This window comes from Acanthaster planci, linkage group LG15 (assembly GCF_054643075.1).
Source record: "Acanthaster planci isolate LZ-2023a linkage group LG15, COTS_SCS, whole genome shotgun sequence".
NCBI lineage: Eukaryota > Metazoa > Echinodermata > Asteroidea > Valvatida > Acanthasteridae > Acanthaster > Acanthaster planci.
The window spans coordinates 13,934,215-13,953,343 of record NC_141791.1 but is presented as its reverse complement, the minus strand read 5'-3'; the positions used below and the strand labels follow the sequence as shown (position 1 = coordinate 13,953,343).

General features: G+C 42.2%; 3 protein-coding genes across 8 annotated transcripts in view; 1 reads left to right on the top strand and 2 right to left on the bottom strand.

Annotated features, from left to right (window-relative positions):
• Positions 1 to 67: 67 nt before the first annotated feature.
• On the bottom strand, positions 68 to 5,634 carry LOC110978896 (putative monocarboxylate transporter 5). Its single transcript, XM_087146293.1, has 5 exons — positions 5,495 to 5,634; positions 3,666 to 5,263; positions 3,200 to 3,343; positions 1,649 to 2,812; positions 68 to 1,499 (listed from the first exon to the last, which is right to left on the bottom strand). Exons 2-5 carry the CDS (start codon positions 3,892 to 3,894, stop codon positions 313 to 315), a joined length of 2,724 nt encoding a protein of 907 aa, XP_087002419.1. The 5' UTR covers positions 3,895 to 5,263; positions 5,495 to 5,634; the 3' UTR covers positions 68 to 312.
• Positions 5,635 to 5,752: 118 nt separating this feature from the next.
• On the top strand, positions 5,753 to 10,726 carry prkn (parkin RBR E3 ubiquitin protein ligase). Its single transcript, XM_022234231.2, has 10 exons — positions 5,753 to 5,933; positions 6,827 to 7,022; positions 7,277 to 7,395; positions 7,516 to 7,599; positions 7,732 to 7,847; positions 8,087 to 8,223; positions 8,404 to 8,465; positions 8,901 to 9,050; positions 9,369 to 9,579; positions 10,146 to 10,726. The coding sequence occupies exons 1-10, from the start codon at positions 5,754 to 5,756 to the stop codon at positions 10,259 to 10,261; spliced, it is 1,371 nt and encodes a 456-aa protein (XP_022089923.2). The 5' UTR covers position 5,753; the 3' UTR covers positions 10,262 to 10,726.
• LOC110978869 (connector enhancer of kinase suppressor of ras 2-like) overlaps positions 10,630 to 19,129 on the bottom strand; it is a 21,255-nt gene continuing 12,755 nt past the window's right edge. The window contains exons 15-18 of one of the 6 annotated variants that reach the window (XM_087146289.1): positions 18,704 to 19,096; positions 15,328 to 15,357; positions 13,869 to 14,191; positions 10,630 to 13,088 (exon numbers count right to left, since the gene is read on the bottom strand). In XM_087146289.1, coding sequence (XP_087002415.1) covers positions 12,570 to 13,088; positions 13,869 to 14,191; positions 15,328 to 15,357; positions 18,704 to 19,096 — 1,265 coding nt within the window. In that variant the 3' untranslated portion in view covers positions 10,630 to 12,569. Of the gene's footprint in view, positions 13,089 to 13,868; positions 14,192 to 14,222; positions 14,382 to 15,327; positions 15,358 to 18,703; positions 19,097 to 19,129 lie in introns of those variants that run through there. The other 5 variants (XM_087146290.1, XM_087146291.1, XM_022234187.2 and 2 more) reach the window with 5 other exon arrangements.

The following is a 19,129-nucleotide window of genomic DNA, read 5'->3' as shown; positions in this document are numbered from 1 at the left end:
GGCATGCAACTAGTAAATAATGTTTTGTCACAGAATATGACCAGAAAAAAGAAAACAACAACAGACGCAACCCGCAAACAACTGTTTATTGATGTTTCCTTAATACATATTTTAAAAAATAAAATGTTGAAAAATAAAGTCCAAGAGGAAAGAATAGATCATTGCAACGAACCTATCTTTGTTCCTGAGAGGCAAGGGAAAACAGCTGGCATTAAACGTTCTTTGGAGACAAAGTTGTGACCCCTCCCACCCAGTAAATATTGCAATACTTCACACGCATTTTCGCTTTCTGGCGTCCGAACCCCCTCTGTCCTAACAACCACACGTGACGTTCTCTGAGCTCTCCCTGTGGCATTTATTTGCTAGAGTGTCTGCGACGTAACAGGGGTTAGAGATTCCAGAGTAATTTCCCTCCCCCTCTTTGCTCACAGTTGAGTAATTCTCACGTTCCTTCTCATTGCCCTTTTCACGGTTTCTCTCTGGTTCAAGGGAATCGTTGGTCAGCAACACCTTTGGAATAGTTTCCACACAATTACTTATACCTAATTCTCTGGCACAAGTCTGACACTTCTCACTCACACACTCGCTATCGAACGGGAAAGAGTCGCTTAAATTAGACTCAGCAAAATAAATAGGATTTTCAATACCGCAATCGTTTTCGTAATTGCTACATTCAGACTCGTTATGAGGCGTTTCTAAGCCATTGGACAAACTACGCTCTCTACCGACTTCTTCTTGTGCATTATAGGGGCTGTCCTGATAACCAGAATCTTGAATGCTGGAACAAGATTTAACGTTATAGCATGGATTTCCAAAGCCAATATCACCATCACTATCCCGTTTGCTTCCGTCATAAATCAAAATTTTATTGTCATAACTTTCAACGACCATACTGTCCGGATCAGCATCAGTAGAATTGTTCGATATGTCGAAATTATGTGTCCCTTCAGCGTGCACTTCTGCGCGTGTGTTAATCTGCGTTGGAGTGGTACAGTTTGCATGAGCTTCAGCCGTGTTATAATCATTCATTTGATCGTCAATGTCCGATGATTCCTCAAACCCACAGTGTCTTTCAGTGTCTAACTCCCTCCTTTCAATTACATCCACTACAATCTCCTCCCCTTCAGGGGCATTATTCCAAGACCAGCCTTTAAAATCAGTCTCCCTCTCATTCAATTCATCAACTGACACAGCCCCACCCACTGTCTCAACTTCACCCTTATTCCTCTCTGACTCAACCCTTTCCCTCATGAAAAACAACGGATTGACCCTTCCCAAATCATCAAACTTTGACCCAGCAAACTCCGGATCAAACGGATTCGAACCCGGTTCGACGTGCTCGTGTCTGCCCTCAGATGTCTTGGCGGGGTGTCCGTGACATCGTTGCTTCGCTCGCTGGAGGAAGAATATGACGAGCATAAAGCCAGACCCAGCAGTCATCACTGATCCAGCAGTGTAGAAGGAATAGTCGTAGCTTTCAAGAGCATCGTAAAACCATCCTGAATTGAAAACAAGATTCTCATAAAAGGTTACACTCATTTCTTGAAAACAAAATTCTCAGACGCCAAAATGCTTACATAAATTTAAACTTTGTTCATTCTTATTCATTACTTTTTAAATGGTTTTCGTTAAATTAGTCCAATCTTACCCGCTAATGCTCCTCCAGATATTTCTCCTGCACCCCACGCAAGAAGACAATACGACAAGGATGTGGTGGCAAGTACTGGCTTAACAATACGCCCAGGAGTAATGAATAGGATGACTGTCGCTGCACCGAATGCTAAGCCTTGAACAAGCGCCAAGGCTATCAGTGCGTAGTAGACTGTTATCGGAGGAGTTATGAATGCTGCCAAGGCACAAAAGGCGAAGGTACAGGTGTAGTAGATTTTAGGATCGATCCATTTTTTGTCAGCCAGCCATCCAATGCTTAGTCTACCGACAAGACTGCCTGTGCCCATTGCAGTGAGAAGTAAGGCGGCTTTGTCTGGTTCGACACCGACAGACTCGGCCCGCGATACCAAATGGTAGGTGGTGGACGCCCAGCCGAAGCCGTGTGCTATGCTCACCGCCAGCATGATCACAAAGCTGGGATTCCGAAAGAGACGCAGGAGTTCAGAAGGCTGTTTCTGCAAGGTCTGGCTTAGCATAGATGCAGAGCGAGGTTTACGTCCGGGAAGAAAAGATCGTTGACGCCTCTTTCCTGGCATGCTCTGCAAGGCTGTCACAGCGATAGGTACCCAGACACTGTGGCTCAAGGCGGACATATCTCCTCCCGGAGTTGATGACAGACTCCAAGAATCATCGTCGACATACTGAATCCTGTCCTCATCCTCTTCAATGTCTGTTGTCATGGCAACGTCTGGCTCCTCCTGGAAGATCGATCCTTCTCCTAGGGCCATGCCATTGGGGGAACCGACTTGATCTTCTGCGTCAAAGATCGATGGGTTGAGAAGCGACAGGGCCCGAAGGCTGCCGACTCCAGTCGATTCAATGTTATTGCCGTTTTCTTCTGCTTTGGCCTCATCCTCTGCTGTGCGACCAGTGGACTTTCTAGATGGCTTCTTCGGTTTAGCAATACGCGGGGGCCGCATGAGGGCACCAGCAACAGCTACGTGAAATGTTAGTGCGGAAGTTATCATCAGCGACCCTTTCCATCCGTAGTGGTCGATCAAATACTGGAAGAAAGGTGGAAGAACCAACTGTCCTACGCTGACTCCAGCAGTGGCTAAACCCATGGCTATAGCCAGACGTTTCTTGAAGTACATACCCAGTATCGTATAAGAAGCATTTGTGGCCATACTCATTCCGAAGGCTAAGAGGGAAAAGAAAGGACACTCATCATTAAATATATAAGAATTAGTGAGTCAAACAAGGTGTCATTACTGCCACTGTCAATGTCATCAACGGTCCTCGTCACAATACCGTTTTTCACATATTAACAATACATTAATGCCATTAGCGACGGAAAAGAGAATTCGAATTGCACACTGGTATTCACATTCAAACAAAACAACAATAACTAATCATAATATAACTTTCAGTATTGGAACTTAAGCATGAAAATGCAAAGACCCATAGGCTATATCTGATGATATGCGCACATCATGCACACGTATATAACTTTGGAACACTTCGCATTACATAAATTTTAAGCCCCATTTTGTTCAAAGTTATCGCGACTTGGGTTTCAAACACTCACCTGTCAGAACCCCCAGGCTGAAGATGAGAAAGACAATACCAGTCGCTTGTGAGGAGATAATGACGCCAGCACATGTTAGCGTACCACCCGCCATGGCCGTCAGACGGGGTCCAAAGCGCTTACAGCTTGCACCGGCCACTGGACCTAAAATGACCCAAGCAAAAGAGACTCTTAGTTGATAACAATGTTCGACTTGCCCCTTATCCATTTTTTCGATTAGCCAATGTTTCCTCTTTTTGCCTCCGACGAGATTTTGTTCCGACGAATAAAGCCCAGACCATCAGACGTCGAGTGAAGTGATCAGTGGCGTCCCCCATTTGGAAATTGGTAGTTGGACATGAGAATAAATTGCTACTATTTTTGGTTAATTAATGGAAACTAATACATTAATCTTACTGCCCAGTATTGGTGCATTTACAAATTAATTTTCCTGTCTTCTTAACCGGATAAAATACAGCAAACTTACTAAAGACACCCATCAGGAAAGAACAAAGCGACACAATCAGGCTGGTCTGGGCCGCGCTTCCCTCGAAGTAATTTATCCACAGGAAAACGTAGACAGACATCGAGGCAAGAAAGCCAACTACCATAAACTGGATAACAAAAGCACCGCACACAACCACCCATGCCCAGCCCGACTCGGGCGGTTCGGGCATCGTATCACTGGCCGTGTTTTGATTTCTTTTACTGCCCATGTTAGACTTTCTCCCTGTTTCAGCAACCGTCTTCAGTTTTCAGTCGCAGATACGTCGCATGTTTGTGTCTTTTTTGGAGCAATCGTTGCAGAAGCATAAAAGAAATGAATTTATTCATTCGTATGCGACTCCACGATATGGTACATGTGTTTTGTGCAATATTTAGAGTTATTATCAAAAGTTAACGTTGTCTCAATCTATGAACTGCCTTTGCTTCAGATCCGGATTTTTCCAGTTCTCTGGTTCCTTTCAAAAATTAACTCAAAGGCTACTTTACCCTGGCTTAACTTCACCAAAACAGGTTTTGTAGTAGGGCGACCTTTCACGATATCGTAATATTTCGTTAATGGAAATCTCACGTTTGTACTTTGCTCTCAGTGGTTTTGGCAAGTCATTGCGCTGGAGAGGCGAGTCTTTATTTGAAGCCGTTTATTCATAACAGGTTTCAATCGCCCTGCACTGTTTGCGTCGATCGCATCAAGCTGCAGTCCTGTATAACCAACTGAAACCAAGGCTATACATAAGTAGTTCGTACTAGACCCAGAAGCTTTTAATAGCCTTGCGACTCCACAACCGAAATACCCTGTTTTTTATTCTTTTTCTTCTCTCATAATTACCATGACACAGCTTGGTATTCACCTGTTGGGTCACTGCCTGCTGCTACTTGTACTTATAAATGGGTCTCATGAGTAGACTTTGGCACCATGCATTTCGAACAACTCGGCACAAGTGATAGCTATCAAAGCTTCTAACAAGCAAACAGTCTCCAGATACGGAGACGCATAAACCACCATTACAAACACAGGGCAAATGGTATCTAATCTGCCCATTTTAGACATGATATATGTACGTGGATGATCCTGTGTGCATAGTTTATGAGTGGAAACAGAACAAGTGAAATTAATTCAAGGAAACACTGAATACTGACATTAGAAAAGAGCGCATTGCTTTGTAATAATCCGGTTATTGTTTGAGTACTAAAAAATATGCCCATCTGTTGTATAAGCAAAATAGAAACAAAATTAAAAAAAAACTAAAAAGAAAGGAGTTCTGTTATCGGCCGTAACACCCATTGTGCAGTCAACCGGGCAGATTAAATTGCCAAGATTTCCATCGACAACAAAACCAATAGTCTCAGTCCCATGTTCCAGAATGGGCTCCATTTTTACACTATTGCTCAAGAACACGAAAATAGTTGATCAGCGTATGAAGGCAATCGAATATTTCAGATTTCAAATTGGGTAATCGTCTCATTACAAGATGGGAATGACCGGCAGTCCTTCTAGTGTTGATCGCCACGGTATATATGAGCTGCCATCACATACAGGAAAAGACGACTGGACGGCGTTTCCCCTTCGCGCCGGGTACACTTTTGTGCAAAATGAAAAAAAAAAGTTGGTGTGTCACTTGAAAATTTTAAAAAGCAAACTGACGAACCAGTAGAGTTTCCCTTGCCATGGTCCTGAGTGAATAAAGTCAAACGTGAATGTTCTGTGTTTAATTTTTGGCCAAAAAAATTAAACTTACACGTTCGGTTTTAACGTACTAGAAAATGCCAAGAACAACACTAAAAGTAAACCAAAATTTAAGGTGCACTCACCAAAACTTCTAAACTTGTTGGCGCACTCGAGAACATGGGGGCGCTCTTCAACAAACATGGCAGCCTCCGTTCATTTCCGGTATATGAATATTGAAAACTCAAGCTGTGCAAGTTGGATGGATGGAGGTTGGACTTCTTACTAACTTACTACTTATTTAGATCGTCAACTTCTCACGAGGGCAATGTTCATTTAACACTACAGGAGGCTTAGACTCAGTAACTTAAACTCTCCAAGAGCTTGAGGAACAGAAAGCCAGAAATGTTTGAAATCGTCGTCAAGTTTGGCGGGTACAGTCGCACCGTAGCGGTAGAACCTGCGTGGACCGTCGGACGCTTGAAAAGTGAAATTGCCCGTTACCATAGCGATGAAGATTTGAAACCATCCGACATTGCTGTCATATTCTGTGGGAAACAATTGGATGATGGATTGAAATTGCAGGTAAAGGGATTGAAAAAAGCATTTAAAAAAATTCATCAGGGTGGAACAGTGGTGGAAAAATATTAATTTGGTTATATATTTTCCCAAAGCTTTCTTTTGAAAAAGTGGACTTCGTTTTCCTTATTATAGGAACAGCGTTCTAGTGGTAATGAATGCCCTTTCTTCCCTATGTCACGTGACCAGGTAACAGTTATGTGAGTGGCCCCTAGGGATAATTGCAAATGGAAATTGAAAATATACTGCTCGGCATGTTCAGTGCCTGTGAATGTTGTGCATATAATCGAGCTGATCTACACCATGATTTGATCACTCTATCTATCTGCATGATCTGTCTCCAACTTTACTTCCCTTTCTTGAAAACAACCATCAATTTGAAAGAAAGTCAATTGGCCAATGGTGGAATTGTTGACAAATCGTTCAATCAGATCCATTGATTGCACAAAGATTGTGTGATCGGGTGTCCCCACTGACCTCGCATACCAACCAATCACAGGTAACATAAACAAGGTCACGGAGGTGCCTGCTTATTTGGTAGATTCTGTAGCTAAGCTGTAAACGTACGTTCACTCCGTCCCTTTTGTGCTATTTGGGCAAATCATGTTGCAGCACAGATATATCGCGTAAAGATTTACAACCTATAATTAGGCTTTGTCAAATACACCTGTTGCATATATGGGATGAATGAATGAATGTTTCTTCAAAATCAGTTTGTGTGGTTGTTACAACTACAGAATCTTCTCCAATCTTGCGCTTCGGCCATCAAAACCTGTAATATTGCCTTCTTTTGATAGATTTTAAGTTTTGCTGCAGCATGGTCATATCTTCTTTCTCTCCGCGGACAGAAGTGAAATGATTCCCTTGACAACCAAGCACTTTAACTTCCAATCAAACAGGACTGTCAGCTGCAAGAATACAGCACATTGTTTGCAGCAAGGAAACAATCGTCAAGGAGAAGGGACAACGATGCGTTGAGCCAGCTCAAAGCTGAGGCACCACCAGAGGGGGAACAAAAAGGGTATAGCTCCCTTGATGCTCACATCGCTGATCTTGACCCACAAGGTGATCAAGAGCTAATGAAGAATGAAGCTGGTATGTACTTCTTGAAAATGTAACCAGGTTGCCCCAATATATGGCTATCAACTGGCATTTTAAATGAAGAGTGGATATACTTGATGGTTATGATTGAGAGAAATAGCAATTAAATCCATGATATGGAGGAAAGAGAAGATGGGAATGTATCTGATCAGGATCTGTGTTTGCATCCTTGATGCTCGCTTGAAACGGCACAGTTTTCTTAGCATGGGTGTGTATTCTGAGTTCCGTCTCCTGTCTGCCTGTCTCAGCCAGGAGATTGAAACCCCAGCTCTACGTGTACTGCAAGTCTCCTTGCCGCTCGGTTCAGCCAGGAAAGCTCCGAGTTTGCTGCAGGACATGCAAGGGGGGAACGTTTGTTGTCCAACAGGTAAGGATCTCGGATATCATCGGTAGAAAAACTTCAGTGATATTTTCATAGCTTGGTTTCTTTTCACAGAGAACGTAACTGGCTATCGTTTTTTCCTGGACTCCTCTGTTGCTGTTTTAGGATCCGTCTTGCTGGGATGACGTCTTGACACCGGTCAAGATCTCAGGAGCTTGCCAATCCGACGGATGTCCAGGAACAATTGCTGTAGGTATTTGACAAAGCTGAATTTTCTTAGTTTTAAGCAAGCAAGGACAGTTTTCACATTTTTGTGCAAGCCTTTTGGAAATAAAGTGAGCAATCCAACTGATATTTCTCCATTCTGAAATTGTTTTGCAGGAGTTTTATTTCAAATGCGGCACTCATCCTACTTCCGACAACCACAGATCTGTTGCTCTGTACCTCATCAAATGCAACACAAGGGATGTAGTCTGCTTCATCTGTGAAGATATTCGGTGAGACAAAAATTATTAAAACCAGTCCAAGTATTTGGAATACCTGCCTCATTTTAAAAGATAGTTGAATTTTCTCAGAAAGTCAACTTGTGTTATAAGCACTCTAACTTTTAATGCAGATTTTATCAGTGCTCCTGTAAAACCACCCACACTTTCAAACTTTTTATAATATCGTACCTCTGGTTTGAAGTCTTGTGTTGGAAACACGGCCTTTGATTGTGTCGTTACGTATTCCTCAGCAATCCAGTGCTGGTCTTTCCTTGTGCGAGCCGTCATACTGTCTGCCTAGACTGTTTCACATCCTACTGTCAAGTCAAACTTGATGAGAGAGGCTTCACAGCCGATGAAGAGCTGGGCTATACCTTGCCTTGCCCAGGTAGGATCAGGACCAGGGGGTCAGTACTAGGCAGAAACCTTTTCTGCCCAGGAAATTTACACTGCTGAACATTTCTCACTTTAGAACACGTCACATGAGTTTTGTTACATTTCTCTCATTTCGTTTCCCTTTGGTTTGATCAAAATATCTTTTTCCTGCTTTCCCCTCTTTTCTTTTCAGGTGGATGTCCCGACTCATTCATCAAGGAGACCCATCATTTCAGGGTGCTGGGTGTAGAGCAGGTAGGATGCTGGTAACAATTCTTGGGTGTTTTCAGGTCTCAAATGCCTCCACACACATACACGCCTGAGGACGAAAGAGGTCCACATAATGCAGTTGGTGTGAACCTTGACTTAAACCAGATCTTCACAAGGTTACCTCTTCTTGGGAAGAGGTTCTGCAGCAATGTGAAGTAAACAGTCAAGGAAGCCATCAACAAATTCCCAGTTTTGAAGCAAGTATTACCCAATGCAAAAGAAATGTTGGCACTGTATGTAATACATATCTACCGCTACACTGACACTAAGCCAATTCCCCAAAAGTGGCCTTTTTAGTCTGTGAACATGTAAGGTGAATTTACTTTAACAAGTTTAAAGAATAAGCTACAAGTTTTTATTTTATGAAACTGGGTCTTTGGAAGGTGGAGCACACAAATGGAAAACTTCTGCTTTGTTCAGTATGGCAGATATCAGCGATTTGGAGCAGAGGAATGTTTGCTGCAAGATGGCGGCATACTCTGCCCTTCCCCTGGGTGTGGGGCGGGTCTGGTGCCGGACCCTGGATCACGTAGAATTGAGTGTGTCCAACAGGCTGGTCACGGATGCGGGGTAAGCAATGAACATAGGACAAAGGGACATGAAGATCTGCAATCTGGTACTGAATTAGAATGCCCTCCTCCCAAAACACCCTGAATCCAGGACTTCTGTTGTGTGATTGTTTTATCAGTGTGCCAATGGAGGACGAGAGGGTTAGAACCCTACCCCTGCAATTGCTACACAGTAATACACTCTTTGCTTATCAGGGAATTGTTATACATTGTATCATTACATGTAACAATGTAGTTGAAACACAAAACGTACCCGTCAGTGAGTCGATTGAACTCAATTGATTGGCTTCACCCAAATTACCATCAACCTTTTGCCTAGTTTGTTTTCTGTCGTGAGTGTCGCAATGCTTACCACCACGGGGACTGCGTCATGATGGAGGCAGGACCCGTCATGGATGGGGGTGGGGCCACTTTCACCGTGAGGAGCCAGAAAGGGGCGGAGGCACAGTGGGAATTGAATCAAAGCCGAGAGACCATCCGAAAGACGACCAAGCCGTGCCCAAAATGCAAGGCACCTGTGGAGAAAAATGGTAAGTAGGTTTAACGTCCAAATTGAGTGGCTGTGGCTTGGAGCCACATATAAGTCAGTGGATAATGACTACAGCGGCTACTCAGTGGCTACCACAGGTGCACGTCATTTTCAGCCGAAGCCATAACTTTTGAACGCACACAAGCGCAACTTACAGCATGGAAAAATACCATAACACTTTTGAAGACTGGACACAAAATGGCTTCCACGGGCAATGAAGCATTCTTCCAATGGAGGATGTGCATGGCAGCCATTTTTCTGGTAAGAGCTTTTGTTCCACAGGGATATATACATGAGTAGAGTTTTTGTGGTGTCCCTCCGTAACAAAAGCAGTCACTGGAAAGATGACAGTCATGCACAATCTTTACTGGAAAAGTGCAATGAAACACAGACAAGTGTGGACATTTTGTGTCCATATGCCAGACACAGTATTTGACATCAATTATTGTGTCAAAAATGTTAACCTCTAATTCCTTTGCAAACTCAGAGCATCAAATACAAACAGGGCGGGCGGCTGCGCTTCTGTTGACCAGCTGAAGTCATCATTTTTTTCTGATCTCATCGCAGGAGGATGCATGCACATGGTGTGCACCGTTCAACAATGCAAGTTTGAATGGTGTTGGGTCTGCAGCATCAAATGGAACCCTCAGTGTATGGCTGACCACTGGTTTGATGTCAACTGATCTTGGTCGGATGACCTCTATGGTAGACATTAGTATATTGTTGTTTTTAGCCCACCTAAGTCATGTTCCCATACTAGCCATCTGTCAAACTATTTTAAGACACAAGGCCAGTTGGAAAGCACAGTAGAATTGCACACAAGAAAGCCTGCCCTCTAGCTGCCAAAATGTGTGAGTTACTGTCACAGGTGAGGGAATTTTAGTCAAGCTCTTCCTGACAGTGTGCCTTTGTTAATATTTGTTTTTACTCACTCAAGCATTGGCAGAATCCTTATCTCTTGTGGCTTGGTGCACCTGCCATTTGAAGTTGATCACACATGACAACATTTTAAGAGCTTGATTGTGCAATAAATGAAATAATTCAACAAATGTACATTAACAGGAAATTCACAAATTTGTTATTTTGAAAAACACGATTTGGATAAACAAACATGAAAGAAATTAAACTTGTCAAATGATAAAGAACCATCCAAGTATTTGCTTTGTAATCCTTTTTTGGTTAAACTATGTAAACAAAAAGTAAAACAAAAATGCCCATATTTAAAACACAGAAATGATCAAGTAGAAGCCAAACAGTGAAGAAAAACGAAACAGCATTCCTCAGAGATTCCAGCGACCTATGTAAGTGAAACTGGGCCTATTATTGGCTCTCTGCCTCATGCAGAAGGCACTACAAGCTATGACACTGGTCAACAGAAGACAAAGAAATACTTTTCCAACAATACAATTGAATTCTTAATAATCATTCTCCATAGTATTCAGCAGTGCTAAATGTACATATCTTAATTTGTACACTTGTAACACCCTTTACAGCTTTTGTACATAAAACCATTAACGGTGTAACATTTGTCTGAATAATCTTTTCATTTTAATATACAAAACAAAATTGAACACACCCATAGTCCTGAATTAAATAATAGATAAAAATAATATGCTATGCCTTTATATGTCTATACCTCTTGGTTGTATTTTTTTTCAAGAGTGAATTATAATACTTCTGAAAACTGCATTAGTAACCCTTAACTTGATAGCAAAAGGAACAGAAGACCATGCTGCCTTCTTTCTCAAACCAGAAATCAGCATAATGTGACAAAATACTTAGCACATTTACTTACAAAAGGCAACAAAATATTAACTGTACAATTTGATATAATCGCTATTCTATGATCTATAATCGCTATTCTATGATCTATAATCGCTATTCTATGATCTATAATCGCTATTCTATGATCTATAATCGCTATTCTATGATCTATAATCGCTTATTCTATGAAGAATAAGTGATGTTATGAAATAGATTTGTGATGCTGTGAAGTAAATGCCCAAGACAGTTTAATTTTCTAAATTCATTGATTTCTTCTTAAAGTACACTGTTCACAGGACTTCCAGCAGATAGATCACTAACTGGCAGTACGAGTCAATTGACATGAAGTTCTTTGTGAACACGTCTCACCAAATGTTCTGGTTACACGTAGTTACAGGAGTTGTATAAATACACAGAAAGGTTTTTCATACAGAACCATACAAAAATAGAGGCAGTCATTGCCTGAATGCTGAAATTTACCTTGAGGGAGGTGTGTCACATTTTATATTCACAAATAATACGGATTCTTTAAAACAAGAGAAGTAAGCTCACACAAGAAATTATATACATCCTACAAATGTAAAGAGCATTTCCTGGATTTTTTATTCTAGTTTACAGCTCTACTGTAAACAGCTTCAAATTGTGGTGAAGGAATTAACCACTTCCTGCCGGGGCGCCCGATTTCAGGCACCGTGTGTTTATGCGCGAGGCCAGGGTCTCCGAAAATGGACAAAGGGAACTGGGCCTTGTAACAAAATACCATACCCGGAACAAAAGACCAGGCTGCTGGGCATTACCGATATTTTTTCACTCTCAATAGTGGAGATAATCCAGCCTTGTTTTGAAACAGCATACCATGGTTTGGGGCATTTAGTGTGAGCAGATTACCACTGCGGACAAAAGCGCTCCACCACCGCAGCGATGAGCCACACAGCACCGCTGCGTGCTAATCTGGCCCCTATTGAAAAGAGGTCAGCAGTACACTGTGCCAGGTTCGTGAACAAAAGGAAGTTATATAACACCGCACAATCTGGGCTGTTTTTACAAGGCTGCAAGCCTGGCTGAAATACTCAGGCATCAATAGATTTTGTCTGTCAGACTAGAGTGGCCACCAGACAGTAATTGGTGTGGGTGTAAACGTCCATAAATTGAAATGATGAATTTTTTGCCTCAAAGTTTCACAGTCGTTACTCTGTAAAACTCCATCAACGGAATTCATGAAAGCATTCAGAGGCTGGTTTCCGATGACCCACTGAAAGTACGGACCCTGATGTTATCTCCAAGGACCGGTGACGACCCTGCCATCCCACTGACCTCTGACATGGCCTGAGGAGAGGCCATCTCGGAGGATTCCCTGGAGTCGCTGCTACCCACATTTCCAGCTTCATCCTCATTCCTATTCCCAACACCAGCACAATCTTCTGCAGTGACCCCACAGTCTGTCCGTGTGGTTGCCGAGGTTTGGTTTTCTGCCACAATCACAGTTTCTGTATTCCCGCTGGGTTCTTCAAAGACGTCTCCATCACCAGCCCCGACTGATTCTCGATTTGGATTTCCATTGACAGCTCTGCCCTTCTCATCCCCCTCCATATCTGAATCCGAGTCACTGGGACTGCATGGTTTCGGACCCTTCAGGACATGTTCCAGCAGGTCCTTGTGAGACGTCCTCCATTCTTGGATACTAGATGCTGACAGGGACGGTTCAGCCAGGAGAGACTCTAGTTCTTTTAACTCTTCCTGCTTGGCCTATGAATAGGAAAAATACACCCAAAGATCATTAACTACGTGTGTTGAAGAATTTACACAAGACAGTGACATGGCTTCCTCAAAATACCAAGTCGTTCATTGTACAAGAAAAGACTAATCTCAGATATTGAATAGTAGATAAAGGAGAAAAAAATTTCATGGATGGATTAAATTCCATTTCAGAAAAGTATAGTTTAAGAAAACAACTCAGTTGTTTTTTGTAGAAGGTTCAATGAGTTGTGATTGCTATTTTCAATCGTTAATAAAAGTTAAATCTCAAAAATTCTTTTAATCCACTCCAAGCGGAACAGAGAGGGCGTGTTTTTTTTTGGTGCTCACTGCCTAGGCACACCACGAGGCTTGCAAGTATATGCGCGTTTGACACGGAGCCCGCTGCGTACGTGTAATTAATTTATTGCGGCATGTATGGTCTTTGTGTACACGCAGAATGCATGCAAGAACCCGCTTGTAACCACCTGTCTTTCTTTTGCCGCTTGCGGGGTGCACTTCAGCGCATAGACTAGTTAAACCCATTGTCCAATAATCAACAGTCCTGCTTCAAGGAGTTACATTCTCTTTCTTACAGAGAAGACTGACAAGTCTAAAACTGCCAAAATGAGGTTTTGAAATGAATTACATTTCAGGAGCACTGTGCCAAGAATGTGTTCTTTTCTGTAATCTTGCAGTGATGAATTCTGTAAGAACGGACAGGCTGTAAAACAGTTCCACGGGGCAGAATCAAGCAGTTGCAGAACGTAACCAACTAGTTACAGGCTGTACCTTTAAGGTTCGCTGAAGTGCACGTCTATGTAATGCTTTCTTGTTTTTCTCGGGGTTCTTGTCAAGGATCGTGTGGATCCGCGTCAACTGAGCTCCTTTTTTTTCTTTGAATCGTTTGCTTGTCCGGGCCTCTATGGTTCTCTCCAAGCCACTCACGCAACCGGTGTCCTCCACCAGGGTCATGTAGTGGTCCAGGAGGGCGTCGTCACGATATGCTGTGCCATTTTCTGCCGCCCTGCCATCAATGGCATCTGGGGAGGAAGCAGGGGAGGTGACTGACACAGTGGGCAGTTGGTCCTGTAAGGCCTGGCTCATGGCTTCATCTGAGGGTGAAAGGTTACAGTAAACTAGGCTTTAATTCAATTCAAATATCCTAACGCAGTCAAAATTGTGACCAGGGCCTGGCTCATGGCTTCATCTAAGGGTGAAAGGTTACAGTAAACTAGGCTTTAATTCAATTCAAATATCCTGCCGCAGTCAAGACTGTGACCAGGGCCTGGCTCATGGCTTCATCTAAGGGTGAAAGGTTAGAGTAAGCCAGGCTTTAATTCAATTCAAATATCCTAACGCAGTCAAGATTGTGACCAATATTCAGGAGTGGCCATCAACAATGATATAATGATCTGTGTGCAGACTGCCAAAGGGCACAACACAGCACCCTCAGCATTTATGACTGTGTCTTATGGCTGTGACTGCACATAGCACATGTTCCTATGGGAAGCCTCGGGCTAGTGGCTGTAGCATCTTCCTATAGATGCCTGTGTTACTTCAGCTGCAGCCAAGTAAATTGGACATGGGAAATAATGGTGTTTCCTGAATACACACGCCCATCAATTGCCATATAAAGTGTAACAAACCACATCACATGAAGATGTGTCCATGTTGGGGAACAAACCAGAAAAAAAATTTGACTTTATAATCTGAAACAAATTTGGAGTAAAACAAAAGCAACAGAACTACATCAATGTCAAAAAATAATTTTAAAAAACCAACTTAATATAAACCAATATGATATCAATAAAATGATATTGAAGAATATACATCAACTGATCATGGCACTGTACCCAGCAGTTAGTTTGACTGAATATACATCAACTGATCATGGCACTGTACCCAGCAGTTAGTTTGACTGAATATACATCAACTGATCATGGCACTGTATCCAGCAGTTAGTTTGACTGGACAAATAACCCCAACCATGGTTCAGAAGACCTTTGTTTTCTGCAACCTGTAAATCCGGCACCAAATACTGTCAGGGATTAAATGCAGAATGCACCTAAAATAAAAAAACTGCTGCGATAAATTTCCTTTGACAGAAGCTAATTGTTCTTCCTTGGCCTTTTTCTAACCTACAGAGCCAATCATGACTGTCTTGCTGAATCACCTGTCCTGTGCTATTGTTAAAAATACTTTCCAGTTTCTTAAGCGGAAGGGTCAAATAAGGGGAAGGGTAACATACCTGACGGATGGACAACTGGGGAAACGAGCTCTATATTGGAGGGAAAAAATGTTCAGAAATATGTTTCCTTTAAATACTGTTTGGACTGTTTGAAAGAGGTGACTTACAAGCGATGCATTCTACACAAAAAAAGCTTTCCAAACAATTTTTTGCTCCATTCATCGGTTCCAATTTTAATGAAAATCCATGTTTTTGTCTGATACCATGGCTGAATTTCACATCTATTAACAATTTCTGATATTTGAAAAAATTATGTCATAATACTTCTTACCATTCAAAAATTACTAATCAACTCAAAATCACACAAAATGTTTCCTTTTGTCTAACATCAACAAATATCCCATTTCCTCAATTTAGCCTTTCAAAAAACCCTTCACTTAAGTAAAACATAAAAAACTCTGGCTGAACCAACTTTTGTTTTATCTTTACTTATTAAGCCACCTTTTGTCTTCTTTTGTGTAGAATGTCATCACTTCCGAGAATAAATCCATGGACCAAAGACGTGCATTTGGAGAAAAGGGTTGAGAAAAAATGAATGCTCAATGATCCATACATCCCACGTGCTACTGATCTGACATGAAGTGCGTCAAGGTTCAAAGGGAGGAATAAAAGCATGCTAGTGCTGTGAAGAAAGATGGGGAAGATTTGGACTTGGAGGGCAGCTGGAGGCTAGGAGGAAGGGTTTGGAATAGGAGGTGAAATGTTATACTATGTCCTTTTTCTTCTTTTGCGGAAGGCATTTCAGGTTTCAAAACAAATCACATTTTTTTGGCCTAAACAATTTTTGTCATTAAAAACAAAACACCTCAGTGAGGTTTCAAGAGAACTATCACATTGTAGGGACAACAAGTTGGGGAGCTTTTCACGCAATTTAAGGGGAAAACCCAAACTTTTTGGCAGAGTTTGAAAGATCCAGAAGGATAGGATAGAAGATTAATCATATGCTGCTGGGTTTAATTGAAAGTTGCATGGCGTATTCCTGGAGGACTTTCCATTTCCAAAATTCTTCACTTCATATCTTCATTTACTGGACATTTATACCCACACTAATGACTGTCTGGTGGCTACTCTAATCTGACAGACAATATCTATTGACACCTGAGTATTTCAGCCAGACCTGCCGCCTTGTAAAGAGAGCCCAGATTGTGAGGAGTTATGTAATTTTCTTTTGTTCCCGAAGCTGGCCCAGTGCACTGCTGGCATCTTTTCAAATGGGCCAGATTAGCGTGTAGCGGTATTGTATCGCTCATCCCTGGAGTGCTCGAGCACATTTGTCCCCGGTGGTAATCTGCTCGCACTGAATGCCACAAAAAGTGGTATAATCATTCAAAACAATGACAGATTTCCTCCACTGGCAATTCCCAGCAGCCCAGTGTTTTGTTCTGAGTACGGTCTTTTGTTACCAGGCCAAGCTCCTTTGTCCGTTTTTGGGCACCCTGACTTTGCATATAAAGCCAACATCTCCGGTATCGGGTGCCCCGGCACAAAGTGGTTAATAAGTGACAATGAAACTTGTTTAATAATGTTATCAAACAGCACACTCTGAACATTGATTAATTCTGTGCTAATGTCACACTGAAAGTAAAAGATTGCGAATGGAGAAATACAAAACATTATGAAATAAATTCTAGGGGTCGTGAGGTCAAACAATAATTAGTTACAACTTGTTTATGAATGAAGTTATGAATGATGAAAAGTGTTATACAGAGAGCTATATGATAGTTTAATAAAATTGTGAGAAAGGATGCCCTATTACATACATAAAAAGGATGACAGACACAGTGACAGATACAGTGATAACTGGGAGGCACTGATCCGACAGTGAAATAAGGATGTCCTATTACATGCATAAACAGGATGACAGACACAGTGACAGATACAGTGATAGTTGGGAGACATTGGTCCAACAGTGAAATAAGGATGCCCTATTACATGCATAAACAGGATGACAGACACAGTGACAGATACAGTGATAGCTGGGAGACATTGGTCCAACAGTGAAATAAGGATGCCCTATTACATACATAAAAAGGATGACAGACACAGTGACAGATACAGTGATAACTGGGAGACACTGATCCGACAGTGAAATAAGGATGCCCTATTACATGCATAAACAGGATGACAGACACAGTGACAGATACAGTGATAGCTGGGAGACATTGGTCCAACAGTGAAATAAGGATGCCCTATTACATACATAAAAAGGATGACAGACACAGTGACAGATACAGTGATAGCTGGGAGACACTGATCCGACAGTGAAATAAGGATGCCCTATTACATGCATAAACAGGATGACAGACACAGTGACAGATACAGTGATAGCTGGGAGACATTGGTCCAACAGTGAAATAAGGATGCCCTATTACATGCATAAACAGGATGACAGCCACGGTGACAGATATAGTGATAACTGGGAGACACTGATCCAACCATGACTTCAGAATGTCCTCATGACATGCACAAAAGGATTACAGACACAGTGATAGATATGGCAAGAATGGGCAACTTTGAGATGGTTGGCGGGGGCAAAAAATCAGTCTGTTCTGAGCATGTACACATTTTTCTGAGCGTACACTGTGCACATAGTTCTGAGCACAAGAAAGACTGTGGAAAAGGACCAATATGTCAGCTGCCACCAACGTCTCAAAGCCTACCATTGGCGGGCACCGGTTATAAGAACTCTGAATGCACGCTTTTACATGCATGAGAGCCATAAATCTTAAAAGTGGTTAATATACATCAAAGTTTCAAGTTCATTTTATGGTGAAATATGTCAATATAAAATTATGTCGTATGTGCAGAAAGACAGTTGGTCCATGTATGAAACTGGGGACTGAGGATATGGCAACTGGAAAGACGTTTTGTCCTTTTCTGGCAACATTTTAGTTGTTTTTCAAAATATGCCCCAATAAACCCAGTTACTATATCCTCATAACACAGGGTTTGTCTGTCACTGTTGAGATACTGATCCATTTGAAATTGACAATGGATAAAAAGTCCAACTTCCAAAAATTTAACTTGGCTGAGGGGAACATGCTCGGGTTTGATGTAATGGTGACAATAATCCATACTCAATACGGCATTTTCCATGTGTCACTGTAGTTTTGCAGTAGAAATCCATAAAACAAGGCCAAACTTGATGCAGATTGTTTTGCTTCAAACACGGATTTCTGATTGTCCTTAAAAAACATCTGCATAGGTAGTTTGTAGCCTGGAGTTTTGCAAGATTCAACAAGCCGAACATTCAGTTTGTGAAGAGAGCATTTTTTGCAACAGGAAACTCGAGAGATGAAAATCGAACGGATCAATTTCTCAACTTCTGCAAAACAAACCCTGAGTACCGTTGCCCCGTTCTGAAGTCACCTCTTACCAAATGGGGAGGAGTTCCTCCTCGTGTTGTATTTCCCTTGCAGGACAGCTGCGTCCCCCGCTTCGATATCCAAACTCCCCCGACTGTGCCTTCGAAACTTGTGCATCACGCGCTGCATCAATTTAGGACTCCCTTTGGGGGAGTTGGGACTGGAGCCAATACCCTCCTTTTGGCCTTTCCTGTAGAGTTTGGGTAGAGAGGGTGGGGTACCTGACTCGTGGCCCAAGGAGTGCAGATTGGGGGTTGTCTGGGCTCGTCGGTACTTAAGCTTATGCTGGGGTGAGCCGGCCTCGCTGGAGTTCTCATCGGACTTGTCGCTGGAGGTTGGCGACAGGGGACCCGACTTGTCGCTTCTGTCCTCATCATCACTCTCACTATGGTAACCATCAACACCTGGACACAGAAGAACAGTTTACATATCAACAC

Bases quoted from the DNA above. Each gene is read 5' to 3' on its own strand.
- LOC110978896 (XM_087146293.1), bottom strand. From the start codon at position 3,894: ATGGGCAGTAAAAGAAATCAAAACACGGCCAGTGATACGATGCCCGAA. The intron at 2,813-3,199 runs GTGAGTGTTTGA...TTTCCCTCTTAG, and splicing joins CAGCCTGGGGGTTCTGACAG to CCTTCGGAATGAGTATGGCC. The intron at 1,500-1,648 runs GTAAGATTGGAC...TTTTCAATTCAG, and splicing joins ATCTGGAGGAGCATTAGCGG to GATGGTTTTACGATGCTCTT.
- prkn (XM_022234231.2), top strand. From the start codon at position 5,754: ATGTTTGAAATCGTCGTCAAGTTTGGCGGGTACAGTCGCACCGTAGCG. The intron at 7,600-7,731 runs GTAGGTATTTGA...ATTGTTTTGCAG, and splicing joins GATGTCCAGGAACAATTGCT to GAGTTTTATTTCAAATGCGG. The intron at 7,848-8,086 runs GTGAGACAAAAA...CGTATTCCTCAG, and splicing joins TTCATCTGTGAAGATATTCG to CAATCCAGTGCTGGTCTTTC.